This window comes from Bos grunniens, chromosome 11, assembly GCF_055505025.1.
Source record: "Bos grunniens cultivar Pamir isolate PY7600 chromosome 11, Bosgru_T2T1.0, whole genome shotgun sequence".
Lineage (NCBI taxonomy): Eukaryota > Metazoa > Chordata > Mammalia > Artiodactyla > Bovidae > Bos > Bos grunniens.
The window spans coordinates 104,239,472-104,260,016 of record NC_141175.1 but is presented as its reverse complement, the minus strand read 5'-3'; the positions used below and the strand labels follow the sequence as shown (position 1 = coordinate 104,260,016).

The window sequence follows — 20,545 nt, the reverse complement described above, 5'->3', positions numbered from 1 at the left end:
AAATAGTTACAGTATTTTTGTTATCGGTGGGAGGTCTCTCCCATATAGATGTTCACTTGTTCTAGCACCCTTTACTGAGTGTTCCCCAACATTCTTCAGTGATTCACAAATCAAGTATCCATATATGTATGAGTTGGGCTGGACTCTGTTGCCTTTTCTGATCCATAAAAGTGGTTTAATTCATATGGTTCAACATAAAATGTAGAGATGCGCTTGTGTTTTACATATCAACTGTTAACCAGAAAACTTGCTCAAGTGCTTACTGAATCTAACAACTTATCTCCAGACTCTGGATTACCTCCATAAACTTACCATAATCTGAGGTGAATAACGTTTTCTTTCCTCCTTTCTAATCCTTTTAAGTTTTTGATTATTTTTCTTGCCTTACTGGCTACAACTAGGAGATGTTGAGTATCAGTGGTATTTAGTGGGCATCTCTAACCCAGTCTTCATCTCAGAGATAAAACTTGTAGCATTTTGCTGTTAAGTTTGCTCTCTACTATAATGTTTTCCATACTGCTCCTCAACAGATTTTTTTTTATGGTTATGTGTCAGCTGGGGTTCTCAGCAAGATCCTGAGGAAAAATCCTCAAGTATTTGTGCTCATCTTGTTCTCATCTAAGAAATGAATTCAGCTTCCTTGTTCTATATACCAAAGCTTAGTAGCCCTGTCAACCAGGAATGACAACAGCCAAAGCACCACCTACAGAACACACGGCTGAGAGGACGGCTACGGTTTCTAATCATACCCTGGTGTCACCAGTGCTAACACAAGGAATGCACTGGAAAGAGCTGCACACGTGTCCTGCTGTGCAAAGAGCTCTGATACCAGGAAGCTGCGTAAGTACTACATGCCAGATTCTTGCTCTAACAGCTGAACACTGAGCAAATTATTTAACTTTTATGAGCCTCATCTTCCTTATTTCTAGAAAACAAGAAAATCAAGTCCAATTTTTCTAGCAAATTTTTTATGAGTTGGAACAATTTTTACTGACTTACCATCAATTAATTTCTAGGACTTAAAAAATCACTATGAGCCAAAACACAAAAATATAAATTCCACAATCTGGGAGGGAATGCTCTCAGGCAAAATTCTAATTTTAAATCATGTCAAACAAAGCTGCTGCTTTGACTCTCTCCTTACTTTAGCTTTAATCTAATTTGGAGAAACCTGATATGTATTCTGCCATAGAAATACTACGTGTATATACTGTTGTTCTAATCACAAAAAACCAGGAGCTGTTTAAGAAACAGCTGAACTTAATGGCAAATTATTGCCAGAAAGAATGACATTATGTCAAATCAAAACTGCTGTTCCTAGGAAACATCCTTCAACATTAAAATGAATGATTCTTACACATTTCTATTCAAAGGGTCTAATATTCTGTTAGTTGAAGATATATAATCCATTCTGTATAGCACCCCAACATCAGGCACTCTGCCAGAGTCTCAATGCCGTTTCAGTGTGGCTGAGTTTACCACTTTAGTACTACCTGCCCTTAACACTGCAGTCTAAAATTGTCTTTGGTATAGAACTCTGAAGTCACCCCCAAGCTCTGGTCCCAGCATAGCAGCAGACCCAAAGAGTATGAGTAAATGACATCCCAGGTGACAAGCTCTTCCATACCGGAGTCCTTTTAGATATGGATTGACAGCCCCCCACTCCCACCACCAGCAAAACACGCCAAGCTTTCAGAATTTTCCACTTGCAACCCATATGTCTAGTTCCTAAAAGACATAAATCCACCTTTAATCAGTAATAAATAACTACATTTGGAGAACTGTTTTCAGAAATTCAGTACTGAGTTGCCTGCTCTCTAGATCCTACAAATCACCCAAAGGGAGATATTTTAAATGGTCACTCCTACAGGTTCTCCAAGTTCTTACCCTGCAAGAGATTAAAGAACTGGAAAAAAGAGACTAAGATCACTTTCTCACGAGATGGCTTTACAAACCCAGAGATCATTATATATCTTGTTTTATTCACTTTTAAAATATAAAAAGCCACACAAAGATGTTCTGTAAGCACAGTGCAGCCAGTGCCTGAGGTATGTGTTTCTTAACATCTCCTGGGTAAAAGTAGAGTAAGTTTATCTAAAAACTTAGAAGCAGGGAAACAGCCGTCATCCAAAGCACTGATCTGCTTCACTGTCAGAGAAAAAGAACCTTACGACCGATCACCTTTTTTCTTGCTTGTCTGGCTTAGTGCCTAAAACCTAAATTTACACCACAACACAAATAGAAATCTTACTCCAAGCTCCTAGCAGAATTATTTCTCTGTTGCCTTAATCAAACTTTAATTTTTACTTTCCTGCCCTCATTATGAGCTTCAGGAAATGTTTTTTTCAGAACTATATTTAAGTCATGTATTTAGTTTATAATTAAGTAAAACAAACACATGATTGGCAGCATCATGTAACAGAGATACGAACAATCACAAATGTATTTCTACCACACCCGAAGTGAGAAGAACAGAATTCCAATACCAGTCCCATTACTGTAAAGTCAGAAATTTTGAGCAACTTTCTAAATCTTTTAAACCTTGGTTTCCCTTGAATATAAAAAGTAAAAAATTATCAGTCATGTTACCAAATAACATGACACCTGAAAACACATGTTATTATGATGAAGGTGGTAATGCTATAGAATAAGCACAAAATATGGTAAAAGTTTTGAAGAAAGGTGAAAATCAGCCATGAAAATCAGGAGTGGTTAAAATGTCATTTATTGTCTCATTCAGCTCTGAAATCCTAGAACTGATTTTTGAGCTGGGAAGACTAAAATGGGCTTCATGGTGATATGTGAGCTAGATCTGAAAGGAAGGATAGGCTTTTTATCAGATTACATCTTCTAATTTTATGCACAATGTATTTAAAGACATGGCTTAGGATGGCAACGGGAAGGATGACATAAATGTAAATCCACAGTACATACACCCTTTGGAGTTCTCTTCCAGATAAGTATCTACGGTCCAACATCCAAATTCATGTGTTTTCCTCACTGGCTCCATACTCTATAATACAGTTTACCAGCAATTCCACTGCTCCTGATCTGACACTCGCCACCTATCCTCCCAACATCCCCTACAAATATTTAATTTAAAAGATAATTCACACAGCTAAGAAGGTTTGTATTATTACCCATGACTCTACTGACCTGTCTGCATATAAAGCTCATAAAATATATTGCATTTGAACCAGTTACATTTTAAAAGAAAAATAATAATCAGATTTTATTCAAGGCTTGACAATGAGCCTTAAATAATTCTTCAAACTTAAAATAAAATTACCTGTAGAAGCCCTCCATCATCAAAACGCAGCACTTCTATTATGCTCTCCGACTGAATAAATGCTGTGATGGAAACAAAACAGATTGTCACTTAACAGGAAAGAAATTTCATTTAAATAAAATCTTTTAATTTAAAATTAATTGCTACAAGTTAATGCTTTTAAAACATACTACTGCTTGATGGTAATGGTTAAAGAAGAAAATATAACTAATACTTCAGGATGACATGCTTGAACTAAAACAATCCAGTTAGAAAGTAGTTTTAACAACCTACAAACTATGTAAGCCACTCACAAAATATTTATTCCTGCTATACTGCCAGAAAGTAGGAAATAAAGTTCAACTAGCTGCAGTAATTGTGTTCCAAGTATTTACCTAACTGATTTGAAAACTTATGTCCACATAAAAATCTGCAAGCAACTCCTTATAAGCAGGTTTGTTCGTAACCTTCAAAAACTGGACACAATCAAGATGTCCTTTAATAGGTGAGTAAAGAAAAAGCTGACTTGAAATTCAACATTAAAAGAACTAAGATCATGGCATCTGGTCCCATCACTTAAGGGCAAATAGAAGGGGAAAAAGTGGAAGCAATGACAGATTTTGTTTTCAGGGGCTCCAAAAATCACTGCAGATGGTAACTGCAGTGATGAAATTAAAAGAGGTTTTGCTCCTTGGAAGGAAAGCTATGACAAATCTAGACAGCATATTAAAAAGCAGAGACATCACTTTGCCGACAAAGGTCCATATAGTCAAAGCTACGGCTTTCCAGTAGTCATGTACAGATGTGAGAGCTGGACCATCTAAGGCTAGGAGCTGAAGAATTGATGCTTTCTAATTGTGGTGCCGAGAAGACTCCTGAGAGTTCCCTGGACTGCAAGGATATCAAACCAGTCAATCTTAAAGGAAACCAACCCTGAATATTCACTGGAAAGACTGATGCTGGAGCTGAAGCTCCAATACTTTGGTCACCTGATGCAAAGAGCTAACTCACTGGAAAAGATTCTGATGCTGGGAAAGACTGAAGGCAAAAGGAGAAGGGGCTAGCAGAGGATGAGATGGTTAGATAGCATCACCTCCTCAGTGGACATGAATATAAACAAATTCTGGGAGATGGTAGAGGATAGAAGAGCTTGGCATGCTGCAGTCCTTGGGGTCACAAACAGTCAGACACAATTTAGCAACTAAATAACAACAACAACAGAGACAAATGCAGATTATCCATACAATGGAGTATTCAGTTCAGCTCAGTCACTCACTCGTGTCCGACTCTTTGTGACCCCATGAATCGCAGCACGCCAGGCCTCCCTGTCCATCACCAACTCCCAGAGTTCACCCAAACTCATGTGCATTGAGTCAGTGATGCCATCCAGCCATCTCATCCTCTGTCATCCCCTTCTCCTCCTGCCCCCAATCCCTCCCAGCATTAGGGTCTTTTCCAATGAGTCAACTCTTCGCATGAGATGGCCAAAGTACTGGAGTTTCAGCCTCAGCATCAGTCCTTCCAATGAACACCCAGGACTGGTCTCCTTTAGAATGCACTGGTTGGATCTCCTTGCAGTCCAAGGGACTCTCAAGAGTCTTCTCTAATACCACAGTTCAAAAGCATCAATTCTTCGGCACTCAGCCTTCTTCACAGTCCAACTCTCACATCCATACATGACCACAGCCTTGACTAGACAGATCTTTGTTGGCAAAGTAATACCTTTGCTTTTTAATATGCTATCTAGGTTGGTCATAACTTTTCTTCCAAGGAGTAAGCGTCTTTTAATTTCATGGCTGCAGTCACCATCTGCGGTGATTTTGGAGCCCAAAAAAACAAAGTCTGACACTGTTTCCACTGTTTCTCCATCTATTTGCCATGAAGCTATGGGACCAGATGCCATGATCTTCGTTTTCTGAATGTTGAGCTTTAAGCCAACTTTTTCACTCTCCTCTTTCAGTTTCATCAAGAGGCTCTTTAGTTCCTCTTCACTTTCTGCCATAAGGGTGGTATCATCTGCGTCTCTGAGGTTATTGATATTTCTCCCGGCAATCTTGATTCCAGCTTGTGCTTCTTCCAGCCCAGTGTTTCTCATAATGTACTCTGCATATAAGTTAAATAAGCAGAGTGACAATATACAGCCTTGACATACTCCTTTTCCTATTTGGAACCAGTCTGTTGTTGGAGTATTACTCAGTGATAAAAAGTAAAAGAAAGGGCTACATGCTCTATGATTTTAAGTATATGACATTCTGGAAAAAGCGATACTAGAGAGATGGTAATAAGATCAGTGGTTTTGAGGCATTTGGAGAGAAAGGAAGAGTGAAATAAGGAAACCACATGGAACTTTTCAAAGCAGTCTTCTATATGATACTGTAATGTGAGATGCATATGACCCTATGCATTTATTAAAAACAGAACTTTACAACATAGTAAACCTACTGTAAGCAATTTAAAAAAATCATTTAGGAGATCAGGAATCCCAGGGCAGACTGCAGAATATGACAAAACCACTTATTTCTATTCTAAAAGTACGAAACCATCTCACAGAAGGGGGTGAGGTGAAAGGTGCTGACCTAAGTAATTTGGAAATGAGTAGAATGAGTAAGACTAAAGGCAAATGAAACTGGACATAAGCACTATCTTTAGGTGATAAAGTTATTTTCCACAGGGGTTTGGGTTAACCATCCTGATGCTGCTCTACATGTGTTCTTGAATTCAACCATTGAATATATGGATGGTGGATGGTGACTGTCAAGACTTCTCAGTTTTGAATAAGAGTTCACAAAAAAGCAAGGGAAGGAGGCTAGACTGATCCACCTGGTAATGGATTAGAGTTAACAACATCAGCACAAACTAATGTTGAGCATGACAAAGCTACAGATGGTTACCTACAGAAACATTTACTGATGTGCCTACACACTGGTGGGTATACACACACACATTACAACCTAACAGCAAGAAGCACATATACAGCACACAGATCTTGGGTCCTAATACCATTCTCCAATAAAAGGAACGGGGGCTTGGCTGAATCTAGGACTGGGGTCGGGGGAGAGATACAAAAGGTGAAACTTGTGCCAGAAAGAAAGTACTTAAAAAAGACAAAACAAAAAACCCTCCATTATGTCAGAGAGATGTAAGAGTTAACAGGAAGAGTTCCCCAATGGCCAAAGCTGCAACAACTTGAGCAATCATGTCAAGTAGTACTGGATTAAAACCCAAAGTATAAAATAAGTATCTATGAGTCTATACTTGTATAAATAAATGAATGAATAAATAATGGGGGAGAAGAATTCTAAATAATTTATGTAGAAACTCTTTTACTTAGAAGGTGGAACATAACTGTCCACTCCCTAAGCATGGGATGCCCATGGTGACCCCTTCCAAAGAAAACAGTATGGAAAAGAGGAAAAAAAGAGTAACTTTACAATGGAGAAACCTGACAAATGTTACCTCAGTCAGATGATCAAGGTCAACATCCACAGTAAAAGCCATGGGGACAGTACCCTTGATATGCTGAAACAAAAATGGCACTTTATGGTCTTCCTCCTAAAATCACGTAACTCCAGACTCATCACGAGAAAAACATCAGCAAATCTCAGCTGAGGGACATTCTAGAAAAACACCTGAGCAGTACACTCCTGAAAACTGTTGAAGTCATCAAATATAAGAAACGTCTGAGAAACTGTCATAGATCAAAGGAGCCTAAGGAGACATGATTACTAAATGTAATGCTGTATTTTGGGTGGCATTCTGGAAAAGAAAAGGGAAAAACTTTTCATTTAGGTAAAAACTGAGAAAACTTGAATAAAATATGAACTTAATAATAATGTACTAAAACTGGTTCAATTGCCAAAAAAAAAAGACCACATAAGTATGAGATGTTAATAACAGGGCAAACTGGGCCAGGGGTGTATGGCAACTCTGCACTCTATTTGGAATTTTTACGTAAATCTAAAACTGTTCTAAAATGAAAGCCTATTTTTTAAAACCCACAAAACAGTGGTGTTTTATTTGGTTTAATATGACCCTCCCTGACTCCTCTTTGTTGGTCTTTGTGTATTCAGGAAGAAGGCTACCGTCTAATCCCATGTACCTGGCTTTCCAGTGTGACCAAAGCTGAAAGTCATGGGGCAGCCAAGATGCCAGTGAAATAATTACATCACTTCACCTACTTGGATGATGTCTTTGTTGCCTGCTGAGCATCCATTTCTTCTTACTCTAATAAGAGCACCCTGATTTTATTTTGTGGAAGGCCTTATCCCTCCATTTCTCGTGTTTCTCTTCAACCTCAGTGCCAATTTGCTCTACCCTGAGGGGCATTCCTCACCAGTTCTTCATATACAGAGAAAATTCAACAATTCTGTGTGTGAATGAAATTTCATCTTTCTGCTCAGGCACAAGTACTGGTTATTTGCATCCACTGATACAAATGAATTACTTCTGATTCTCTCTAGTCCTAGTTGAGGTTGAATTTCCAAACTAAGATCAGAGCTAATGGCTACAAGGGAATTACTGACATAGAGTACATCTGGAGTACACAAAAATGTATCCAAATAAAGCAACAGACTGTTAAGAAAAAAGGACTGTGAAATAAAAGGTTATGCCCAGCATACTCATCCATTTCTCATCAGTTCCCCCTCCTTTTAACATAAGGTGACATTTTAGATGATCCAGAAAACCTTTCTGTTATGCTCTTGTTGAAAACAGGTATACTGATGCAAGGACACAATGACCTAACAAGAATTAACTGAAATAGCCAGACACCCACAATGTAACGGACAAAAAGTCACTGCTAGTTCTGAGATGTCTATGTGAGGAGACCAACTCCCAGTTAGAAGCTTTCCATTTAGCTAGCAGAGAAAACAAACAAACAAAAAAAGTAACAGAAATGAGCTGTATTTGGTGGCTGCTATTAGAGTTACGGTTTTTTCAGTAGTCATGTACAGATGTGAGAGTTGGACCATAAAGAAGGCTGAGAGCCGAAGAACTGATGCTTTTAAATTGTGATGCTGGAGAAAACTCTTGAGAGTCCCATGCACAGCAAGAGATCAAACCAGTCAATCCTAAAGAAAATCAACCCTGAATATTCATTGGAAGGACTGATGCCGAAGCTCCAATACTCTGGCCACCTGCTGCCAAGAGCCAACTCACTGGAAAAGACTCTGATGCCAGGAAAGATTGAGGGCAGGAGAAGAAGGAGGCGACAGAGTATGAGATGGCTGGATGGCATCACCAACTCAATGGACATGAGTTTGTGCAAACTGCAGGAGATAGTGAAGGACAGGGAAGCCTGGAGTGCTGTAGTCCATGGGGTCACAGTCAGACACAACTTAGTCACCAAACAACATTAGTTATGATACAACAACCATCACGTAAGATTCCATCAACAACCAAGGTCAGACCTTTATCTAACTGATGAGAGCTTTCCTAAATATAGAAAAGTAGTAATATAATTTGGGTATATAATACCTAATATAATGTAAGTAGGAGCTTTAAGAAAAAATACATGAGATACCTTAGGTGGGGGGAAAAAAAAAAAGACCAGCAGCTATTATAAAGTCCTGAAAGGAGAATATTGTGTTATACATCAACAGCTTTCCTTAAAGCATGTAGAAATGAACAGGATTCAACTCTGGAATAAAATTAATTAGAGTATTTTACTTTAAGTGATCGATCTTAATAACTTTAAGTTATATGTCTAGAAAAGCAGAAGTGACACTAGATACGCACTTAGTCATTTAATGTGTTAACAGTTATTAAGGTATAAATTACAAAAAGGAACCCAAGCAAGTCAAATTCCCATATGGCCACATCTCTAGATTGGAAACCACCAAGGACAGCTACTGCCTCTCCTGAGAATTTCTGTCCCTGATTTTATACACTAATGGAATTCTAAACTGTCCCAATGTTTTCCAGTTAGAGCAGCAACCAGATGTAGAAGAAAGAATGACGTCTAGGGGACTTTCCTGGCAGTCCAGTGGTTAAGAATCTGCCTTCCAAAGCAGGGATGTGGGTTTGCTCCCTGGCTGGGGAACTAAGATCCCACATGCTGCACGGCAACTAAGCCAGCACGCTGCAACTGGAGCACCCGGGCGCGCTGTAACTAGAGAAAGCCTGAGTGCCGCAGCAAAGACCGAGTGCGGAAAAAATGCTGATAATCATCGGTCACTGTGTTACTAAACGTCAAACTAAGTTTATGACATAGATATTATGGATTCCATTTGAAGATAAAGGTTCAGTGAGGTTAGGCTCAAGGTCACTCAGCAAGAAAGTGGCTTGAGAGGGGCCATAAATTTCAACCATGGGACTTCAGAACCTAAGCTTCTATACCCATTACTGTTTACTTTCAAAATAAAGTGACGCTAATGCTCACAACCAGCAGTACCTTCAATCAACCTAATTTTTACGATCAGGCATATATTCCTATACAAAGGGAGGAAGCAGGATACATAAACACAAGGGGCTTAACTTCTGGCTTTCAGGGTCCTACTAGCATTTGCTCTATGAAATTGAGCTCAGCAGGATGCACTTTAAGCTTCTCATATTCACCTACATCACTACAATGTCTGAGAGTAACAAAGACATTCATTTTCTGTGGAAAAAATCTCAGTGTGTCAGTTATTTAATCACTTATATTCAAAACAGAAGATCAGAAATTGAGTTTACTTCCCCATTGCACTTTAGTAAAGAATAAGACAAAAATATCTTCACTTTAAAGGTAAATCTTTCTCTACTATAATTAGGGATAATTTATAATATAATTTTTATAATTATAAATTATAATTCTAATTTTTTATAATATAAATTTTTTTAGGTAGAGATTCTTTTTTCTGAATATGGCAAATGATGACTAGACAGTGCTTGTTTCCAGACATCTTCTATAAGTCATGAAAACAATGAATGTTGTAAATAATGGGTAGAAATATGTCATGAGACGGTTGGATGGCATCACCAACTCAACGGACATGAGTTTGAGCAAACTCTGAAAGACAGTGAAGGACAGTGAAGCCTGGCACACTGCAGTCCATGGCGTCGCAAAGAGTCAGACACAGCTGAGCGAATGAACAGCTATCGACTTTACAGAAATAAAAGGCACCTACCAACCTTACAGAGACAGATTATAAAAAGAGAATAACTAGGAACAACTGTACACCAACGAATTAGATGCACGGACGAACACCCGGAAAAACACACACTACTGAGGGAGGAGCCAAGATGGCGGAGGAGTAGGACGGGGAGAACACTTTCTCCCCCACAAATTCATCAAAAGAGCATTTAAACGTCGAGTAAATTCCACAAAACAACTTCTGAATGCCGGCAGAGGACATCAGGCACCCAGAAAAGCAATCCAACTCTTCGAAAGGAGGTAGGAAAAAATATAAAAGACAAAAAAAGAGACAAAAGAGGGAGGGACAGAGTTCCGTCCCGGGAAGGGAGTCTTAAAAAGAGAGAAGTTTCCAAACACCAGGAAACCTTCTCACTGCCGAATCTGTGCCGAGCTTTGGAAGCACAGAGGGCAACATAACAGGAAGAAAAAATAAATAAACAATTAAAACTCGAAGATTGCGAGTCCTACGGTAACTCCCCCAGTGCAGAAGCAGCGCAGACGCCTGCACGCGCCATTAGCAAGCGGGGGCTGGGCAGGGAGGCGCAGCGCGGGCTGCATCGCTTAGAGTAAGAATCTGGCCTGAATACCCTGAGCACTATCTGAGCGAAATAATTTGGGCTAGCAAACCAGACTGTGGGATATCTACCACGCGAAAAAACAGCCCTAACCTAAGACCGCTAGGCCCGCGCACAGAACAAAGAATTGAACAGAGATAGCCGGCTGCAGACCTTCCCCCTCCGGTGACAGGCAGCCAGAGCCGGAAGGGGGCAATCGCAGGCCCAGAGATAATAAAACTGTAAGCAGGCTTCTTTGCTAACTAAAACTTTTTGGGGGTCTGGACGGTTAACATCTGCCTGAGAAGGTGCGCCGGTTTTACACCCAGATAACCGAGTGGCGGGGAGGCGATAAGTCGCAGCATTGGCGCTCGCCAAACACCTCATCACTTGAGCTGCTCGGACCTGGGAAGAGCACAAAACTCAGGCCCAACTGAGTCTGCGCCTCTGAGGACTACCCGAGTGCCTGAACCTGAGCGGCTTGGACCTGGGAGGTACATGCAACCCAGGGCCAGCCTCGGATTGTTCCCGGCGGAACAACCTAGAGCCCGAGCAGTGTGGGCAGGGAGGCTACACGCGCCGTGAGCAGGGGCGCAGACCCAGTGTGGCTGAGGCACTGGGAGCGCACGCCAGTGTTACTTGTTTGCAGCATCCCTCCCTCCCTCCCCACAGCGCGACTGAACAAAGAGAAGAAATACAGCTCCACACACCAGAACACCGACACAAGCTTCCCTAACCAGGAAACCTTGACAAGCCACCTGTACAAACCCACACACAGCAAGGAAAAGCCACAATAAAGAGAACTCCACAAACTGCCAGAATACAGAAAGGACACCCCAAACTCAGCAATTTAAACAAGATGAAGAGACAGAGGAATAGCCAGCAGATAAAGGAACAGGATAAATGCCCACCAAACCAAACAAAAGAGGAAGAGATAGGGAATCTACCTGATAAAGAATTCCGAATAATGATAGTGAAATTGATCCAAAATCTTGAAATTAAAATGGAATCACAGATAAATAGCTTGGAGACAAGGATTGAGAAGATGCAAGAAAGGTTTAACACGGACCTAGAAGAAATAAAAAAGAGTCAATATATAATGAATAATGCAATAAATGAAATTAAAAACACTCTGGAGGCAACAAATAGTAGAATAACAGAGGCAGAAGATAGGATTAGTGAATTAGAAGATAGAATGGTAGAAATAAATGAATCAGAGAGAATAAAAGAAAAACGAATTAAAAGAAATGAGGACAATCTCAGAGACCTCCAGGACAATATTAAACGCTACAACATTCGAATCATAGGGGTTCCAGAAGAAGAAGACAAAAAGAAAGACCATGAGAAAATACTTGAGGAGATAATAGTTAAAAACTTCCCTAAACTGGGGAAGGAAATAATCACCCAAGTCCAAGAAACCCAGAGAATCCCAAACAGGATAAACCCAAGGCGAAACACCCCAAGACACATATTAATCAAATTAACAAAGATCAAACACAAAGAACAAATATTAAAAGCAGCAAGGGAAAAACAACAAATAACACACAAGGGGATTCCCATAAGGATAACAGCTGATCTTTCAATAGAAACTCTTCAAGCCAGGAGGGAATGGCAAGACATACTTAAAATGATGAAAGAAAATAACCTACAGCCCAGATTATTGTACCCAGCAAGGATCTCATTCAAGTATGAAGGAGAAATCAAAAGCTTCTCAGACAAGCAAAAGCTGAGAGAATTCTGCACCACCAAACCAGCTATCCAACAAATACTAAAGGATATTCTCTAGACAGGAAACACAAAAATGGTGTATAAATTCGAACCCCAAACAATAAAGTAAATGGCAACGGGATCATACTTATCAGTAATTACCTTAAACGTAAATGGGTTGAATGCCCCAACCAAAAGACAAAGACTGGCTGAATGGATACAAAAACAAGACCCCTACATATGTTGTCTACAAGAGACCCACCTCAAAACAGGGGACACATACAGACTGAAAGTGAAGGGCTGGAAAAAGATTTTCCATGCAAATAGGGACCAAAAGAAAGCAGGAGTCACAATACTTATATCAGATAAAATAGACTTTAAAACAAAGGCTGTGAAAAGAGACAAAGAAGGTCACTACATAATGATCAAAGGATCAATCCAAGAAGAAGATATAACAATTATAAATATATATGCACCCAACACGGGAGCACCACAGTACGTAAGACAAATGCTAACAAGTATGAAAGGAGAAATTAACAATAACACAATAATAGTGGGAGACTTTAATACCCCACTCACACCTATGGATAGATCAACTAAACAGAAAATTAACAAGGAAACACAAACTTTAAACGATACAATAGACCAGTTAGACCTAATTGATATCTATAGGACATTTCATCCCAAAACAATGAATTTCACCTTTTTCTCAAGCGCACATGGAACCTTCTCCAGGATAGATCACATCCTGGGCCATAAAGCTAGCCTTGGTAAATTCAAAAAAATAGAAATCATTCCAAGCATCTTTTCTGACCACAATGCAGTAAGATTAGATCTCAATTACAGGAGAAAAACTATTAAAAATTCCAACATATGGAGGATGAACAACACCCTGCTGAATAACCAACAAATCACAGAAGAAATCAAAAAAGAAATCAAAATTTGCATAGAAAGGAATGAAAATGAAAACACAACAACCCAAAACCTGTGGGACACAGTAAAAGCAGTCCTAAGGGGAAAGTTCATAGCAATACAGGCACACCTCAAGAAACAAGAAAAAAGTCAAATAAATAACCTAACTCTACACCTAAAGCAACTAGAAAAGGAAGAAATGAAGAACCCCAGGGTTAGTAGAAGGAAAGAAATCTTAAAAATTAAGAGCAGAAATAAATGCAAAAGAAACAAAAGAGACCACAGTAAAAATCAACAAAGCCAAAAGCTGGTTCTTTGAAAGGATAAATAAAATTGATAAACCATTAGCCAGACTCATCAAGAAACAAAGGGAGAAAAATCAAATCAATAAAATTAGAAACGAAAATGGAGAGATCACAACAGACAACACAGAAATACAAAGGATCATAAGAGACTATTATCAACAATTATATGCCAATAAAATGGACAACGAGGAAGAAATGGACAAATTCTTAGAAAAGTACAACTTTCCAAAACTCGACCAGGAAGAAATAGAAAACCTTAACAGACCTATCACAAGCACGGAAATTGAAACTGTAATCAAAAATCTTCCAGCAAACAAAAGCCCAGGTCCAGACGGTTTCACAGCTGAATTCTACCAAAAATTTAGAGAAGAGCTAACACCTATCCTGCTCAAACTCTTCCAGAAAATTGCAGAGGAAGGTAAACTTCCAAACTCATTCTATGAGGCCACCATCACCCTAATACCAAAACCTGACAAAGATGCCACAAAAAAAGAAAACTACAGACCAATATCACTGATGAATATAGATGCAAAAATCCTAAACAAAATTCTAGCAATCAGAATCCAACAACACATTAAAAAGATCATACACCATGACCAAGTGGGCTTTATCCCAGGGATGCAAGGATTCTTCAATATCTGCAAATCAATCAATGTAATACACCACATTAACAAATTGAAAAACAAAAACCATATGATTATCTCAATAGATGCAGAGAAAGCCTTTGACAAAATTCAACACCCATTTATGATAAAAACTCTCCAGAAAGCAGGAATAGAAGGAACATACCTCAACATAATAAAAGCTATATATGACAAACCCACAGCAAACATTATCCTCAATGGTGAAAAATTGAAAGCATTTCCTCTAAAGTCAGGAACAAGACAAGGGTGCCCACTTTCACCATTACTATTCAACATAGTTTTGGAAGTTTTGGCCACAGCAATCAGAGCAGAAAAAGAAATAAAAGGAATCCAAATTGGAAAAGAAGAAGTAAAACTCTCACTATTTGCAGATGACATGATCCTCTACATAGAAAACCCTAAAGACTCCACCAGAAAATTACTAGAACTAATCAATGATTATAGTAAAGTTGCAGGATATAAAATCAACACACAGAAATCCCTTGCATTCCTATACACTAATAATGAGAAAACAAAGAGAAATTAAGGAAACAATTCCATTCACCATTGCAACGAAAAGAATAAAATACTTAGGAATATATCTACCTAAAGAAACTAAAGACCTATATATAGAAAACTATAAAACACTGGTGAAAGAAATCAAAGAGGACACTAATAGATGGAGAAATATACCATGTTCATGGATTGGAAGAATCAATATAGTGAAAATGAGTATACTACCCAAAGCAATTTATAGATTCAATGCAATCCCTATCAAGCTACCAACAGTATTCTTCACAGAGCTAGAACAAATAATTTCACAATTTGTATGGAAATACAAAAAACCTCGAATAGCCAAAGCGATCTTGAGAAAGAAAAATGGAACTGGAGGAATCAACCTACCTGACTTCAGGCTCTACTACAAAGCCACAGTTATCAAGACAGTATGGTACTGGCACAAAGACAGAAATATAGATCAATGGAACAAAATAGAAAGCCCAGAGATAAATCCACGCACATATGGACACCTTATCTTTGACAAAGGAGGCAAGAATATACAATGGATTAAAGACAATCTCTTTAACAAGTGGTGCTGGGAAATCTGGTCAACCACTTGTAAAAGAATGAAACTAGAACACTTTCTAACACCATATACAAAAATAAACTCAAAATGGATTAAAGATCTCAATGTAAGACCAGAAACTATAAAACTCCTAGAGGAGAACATAGGCAAAACACTCTCTGACATACATCACAGCAGGATCCTCTATGACCCACCTCCCAGAATATTGGAAATAAAAGCAAAAATAAACAAATGGGACCTAATTAAACTTAAAAGCTTCTGCACATCAAAGGAAACTATTAGCAAGGTGAAAAGACAGCCTTCAGAATGGGAGAAAATAATAGCAAATGAAGCAACCGACAAACAACTAATCTCAAAAATATACAAGCAACTCCTACAGCTCAACTCCAGAAAAATAAATGACCCAATCAAAAATTGGGCCAAAGATCTAAATAGACATTTCTCCAAAGAAGACATACAGATGGCTAACAAACACATGAAAAGATGCTCAACATCACTCATTATCAGAGAAATGCAAATCAAAACCACTATGAGATACCATTTCACACCAGTCAGAATGGCTGCGATCCAAAAGTCTACAAATAATAAATGCTGGAGAGGGTGTGGAGAAAAGGGAACCCTCTTACACTGTTGGTGGGAATGCAAACTAGTACAGCCACTATGGAGAACAGTGTGGACATTCCTTAAAAAACTGGAAATAGAACTGCCTTATGATGCAGCAATCCCACTGCTGGGCATACACACTGAGGAAACCAGAAGGGAAAGAGACACGTGTACCCCAATGTTCATCGCAGCACTGTTTATAATAGCCAGGACATGGAAGCAACCTAGATGTCCATCAGCAGATGAATGGATAAGAAAGCTGTGGTACATATACACAATGGAGTATTACTCAGCCATTAAAAAGAATACATTTCAATCAGTTCTAATGAGGTGGATGAAACTGGAGCCTATTATACAGAGTGAAGTAAGCCAGAAGGAAAAACACCAATACAGTATACTAACGCATATATATGGAATTTAGAAAGATGGTAACGATAACCCTGTATACGAGACAGCAAAAGAGACACTGATGTATAGAACAGGCTTATGGACTCTGTGGGAGAGGGAGAGGGTGGGAAGATTTGGGAGAATGGCATTGAAACATGTGAAATGTCATGTATGAAACGAGATGCCAGTCCAGGTTCAATGCACGATGCTGGATGCTTGGGGCTGGTGCACTGGGACGACCCAGAGGGATGGTATGGGGAGGGAGGAGGGAGGAGGGTTCAGGATGGGGAACACATGAGAAATAAAAAATAAAATAAAATAAAAATAAATAAATAAACTGGAAAAAACACACACACACACACACACACACACACTACTGAAATTAAGTCAAGAATAAGCCTGAATGGACCTGTAACAAGAGACTGAATTTGTAATTAAAAACCTTCCTACAAAGGAAAACCTAGGGACAAATGGTTTCATTCCACCAAATGTTTAAAGAAGAAGTTATACCAGGGCTTCACAAACTTCCAAAATAAAGCAGACGGGGAAAACACTTCCCAACATATTCTGAGCCCTTAATACTGATACCAGAATCAGATAAAGTTATCAAAAAAAGCAAACTATAGCTCAATATCCCTTATACATATGGATATCAAGTCCACAAGAAAATACAAAATACGCTTCTAGCAATATATATAGAGGCTTATACATCATGATGAAGTGTAAGACTAATATACTTTACACTGCAAAGCTTCAATGAAAGAAATTAAAGGCCTAAATAAATAGAAAGACATAGGCTGGAATACTTAACAATGTAAAGACTGTAATACTCCCTAAGTTGATCTTAGATTCAATGCAACCGTTATCAAAATCCCACTTTTTTCCCCCAAAGTGATCCTAAAGCTCTTAAGAAACTGAGAGAAATCCTTAATAGCCAAAATAACCTTGACAAAGAAGAACACAGTGGAGAACTCTTACTTCATGATTTCAAAACTTACTACAAAGTTAGAGTAATCAAGACAGTGTGCTACTAGGAATAAAGATAAACATGGAGATCAACAGAAGTGAGAATCCAGAAAGAAACCCTCATATTTAGGATCAATTCATTTATGGCACAAAGAAGAATGGATAGTGTTTTCAGTAAGTAGCATTAGGGCAACCGGGATCTACATGTGAAAGAATGAAGCTGGACCCTACCTCATACTGTATGTAAAAATTAACTCAAAATGAGCAAAAACCTTGGTGTAAGAGCTAAAGTTCTAAAACTCTTAGAAGATAATGTGGGTACATCTTCATAACCTTGAATTAGGCAATGTTTCTGAAGCTAGGATAGCTAAGCAAAGAAAAGCACATAACTTGGACCTCATTAAAATTAAAATTCCTGTGCTTCAAAGGGCACTATCAAGAAAGTGAAAAGACAACCCAGAGGACAGAAGATTTTTGCAAATTATTTATCTGTTAAGAGTTATGTACACAGAATATATGGAACTTGCCCCCCTCCTCGCAAACACGAATATTTCAACTTTAAAAATAACAAAAAGACAAGAGATCTGAATAAACATTTCTCTAAAAGAAGACAAATTGCCAATAAGCACATAATATGTTCAAAATCGGTCCTCGGGGAAATTCAAATCAAAACCAAAACAAGGTACCACTTCACACATACTACGACAGCAATAATTAAAAAGATAAACAATAATAAGTATTAGTAAGGGCATGGATAAATTGCAAAGCTCTAAGTCGCTGATTGGAGTAAAAAGTGGAATAGCCACTTTGGAGAACAGTTTGGCAGTTATTCCCAAAGGTAAATACAGAGCTGCCATAGACAAAGCCATTCGACTCATATATATACACTAGAGAACTAAAAACATATGTACAAAAACTTACCCACAAATGTTCCAACAGTACTATTCATAATAGCCAAAAAGCAGAAACACCCTAAGTGTCCACTGACAGATGAACAACAGACAATTCTAACGACTCATTATGTGGTGAGTCCACATGATGGAACGTTTCTCAGCCGCGCACACACAGTGGACTCCTGATGCATGCTACACATGGATGACCCTTGAAAACATAACGCTAAGTGAACTAAGCCAGACACAGAAGACCACATGTATTACACGACATGTCCAGAATAGGAAAATCCATAGAAATAAAGGTTGATTTAACAGTCACTAGGGGCTAGGAGGAAGTGGGGTGTGAATCTGATGTACATGAGGGTTCTTTTTGGGGGTGCTGAAAATATTTTGAAATTAGATCATGGGGATGGTTGCACAAAATGTGAATATACTAAAACACTCAATGGTATACTTTAAAAGCATGAATCTATGATATGGGATTATATCTCAATATTTTAAAATTCAACAGCAAAAAGACAGTGCATGGTTTTGGTTCTATTCCCTAATTTTTTACTTAATAGGTTGCCTGAATGGCATTTTAAATATTGTGGAGCCATGGGACACAATACTACTCCAGAAGAGCTTTAAGCTGTGTAGTCCTTTCATGTATAGAAATGCATTTTTTGATGTACACATGGTGTGTGGGAGGCGAGAATACACAGCAAATGATAACGCACACGGGGCACACTGTCAACAACAGGTGAAGCGCCGTAAAGGTCCATGTTTTTTTATTCTATTTTGATCCTTAGAAATTTCCTGAATGTTTGAAAATATTCCAAATAAAAAGTCTACAAAAAAGGAAATAATTTATACAAGGCTTATAAAAACTTGAATGTTTAAACATACTCACTTTTAAATAAAACCACAATAAAATAAAAGTAAGTAAATCTCATTACTTATGCCCATTGGAAATATTGGTTGTAGAGGCGTTTGGTATACCACCTGCTGCCACAGATTGGGACAAAAATAATAAACTGCTTAAGTGTCTGTGACTAAAGTGATATTGCAGCCATCTTAAAACTGTCAATCAACATGTGAACTCAGTTATCGTGCAGGGATTGTACCTTGTGAGTACGTCCAACATGCAATCATACACTATGAGACGTATGGTGTATACATGTGATGCCTGCACTGCAGATATGTGTACAGTACGCATTATATTCTAAGTATTAGGTAAGAATCATCCATGTCTTATCAATATAATTCTTTTTCCACATGCCCAAAGAAGTGACCAATATAAGAAATTAGAAAATGAAGAGCAAATTAAACCTAAAATAAATGTAATCAACAAAATAGCAGAAAATAAAAATCAAAGAAGTCAAAGTTTTGTTTGAGAAGATGAATAAAATCGATATACCTCTAGTCAGACTTGACAGTAAAGAGGAGTCACATATTAGAAATGTAAGAAATGAAAGAGTAGACACAACTACACGTCCTACAGATATAAAGCCAGTAAAGGAATACCATTAAAAATTCTGTCAATACAGTCAACAATTCAGATTATAATATGGATAATTTCTTTAAAGACTCAAAATGCCAAAGATCAGTTTTTTAAAAAAATTAACAGTTAACGTGAATAGCCGTATATACAGTAAAGAAGTTACTCTGCAGTTAAAAATCTCACAAAGAAAACTCTAGGCCCATTCACATAAATTGATGAATTCTCCCAAATATTTAAAGAAGAAAAAAATAACAGTTCAACCCAAACTCTCTCCAAACACAGAAGAAAAACTTCCAAACTCATTTTAGGAAGCCAACATTACTCTGATACCAAAAACAAAGACATTAAAAGAAGGGAAAAACTACAGATCAACATTCTTCATTATTACAGATGCAAAAATTCTCATTAAAATTTCAGCAAATTTAACCCATTAATGTATAAAAAGGATAAATACACCATCACCACATAGGGTTTAACCAAGGAATGCAATAGTTCTTTTAACATTCACAAAAGGTGGGGGGGAATCCAACCTATAAAACTAAAAAAACAAAGACAAACAAAAAACCCCACCCAACATTAAAATAATAATAATCTCTTAAATCATACTTGATGGTTGAGATAAAATTATAATGACACCAGTTGAACA

General features: G+C 38.1%; 1 protein-coding gene across 2 annotated transcripts in view; it reads right to left on the bottom strand.

The window, feature by feature from the left end:
- TMEM131 (transmembrane protein 131) overlaps nt 1-20,545 on the bottom strand; it is a 180,892-nt gene that overhangs the window by 119,251 nt on the left and 41,096 nt on the right. For both annotated transcript variants that reach the window (XM_086328103.1, XM_086328105.1), the window contains exon 2: nt 3,290-3,351. In XM_086328103.1, the coding sequence (XP_086184229.1) occupies nt 3,290-3,351 (62 nt within the window). The remainder of the gene's footprint in view (nt 1-3,289; nt 3,352-20,545) is intronic.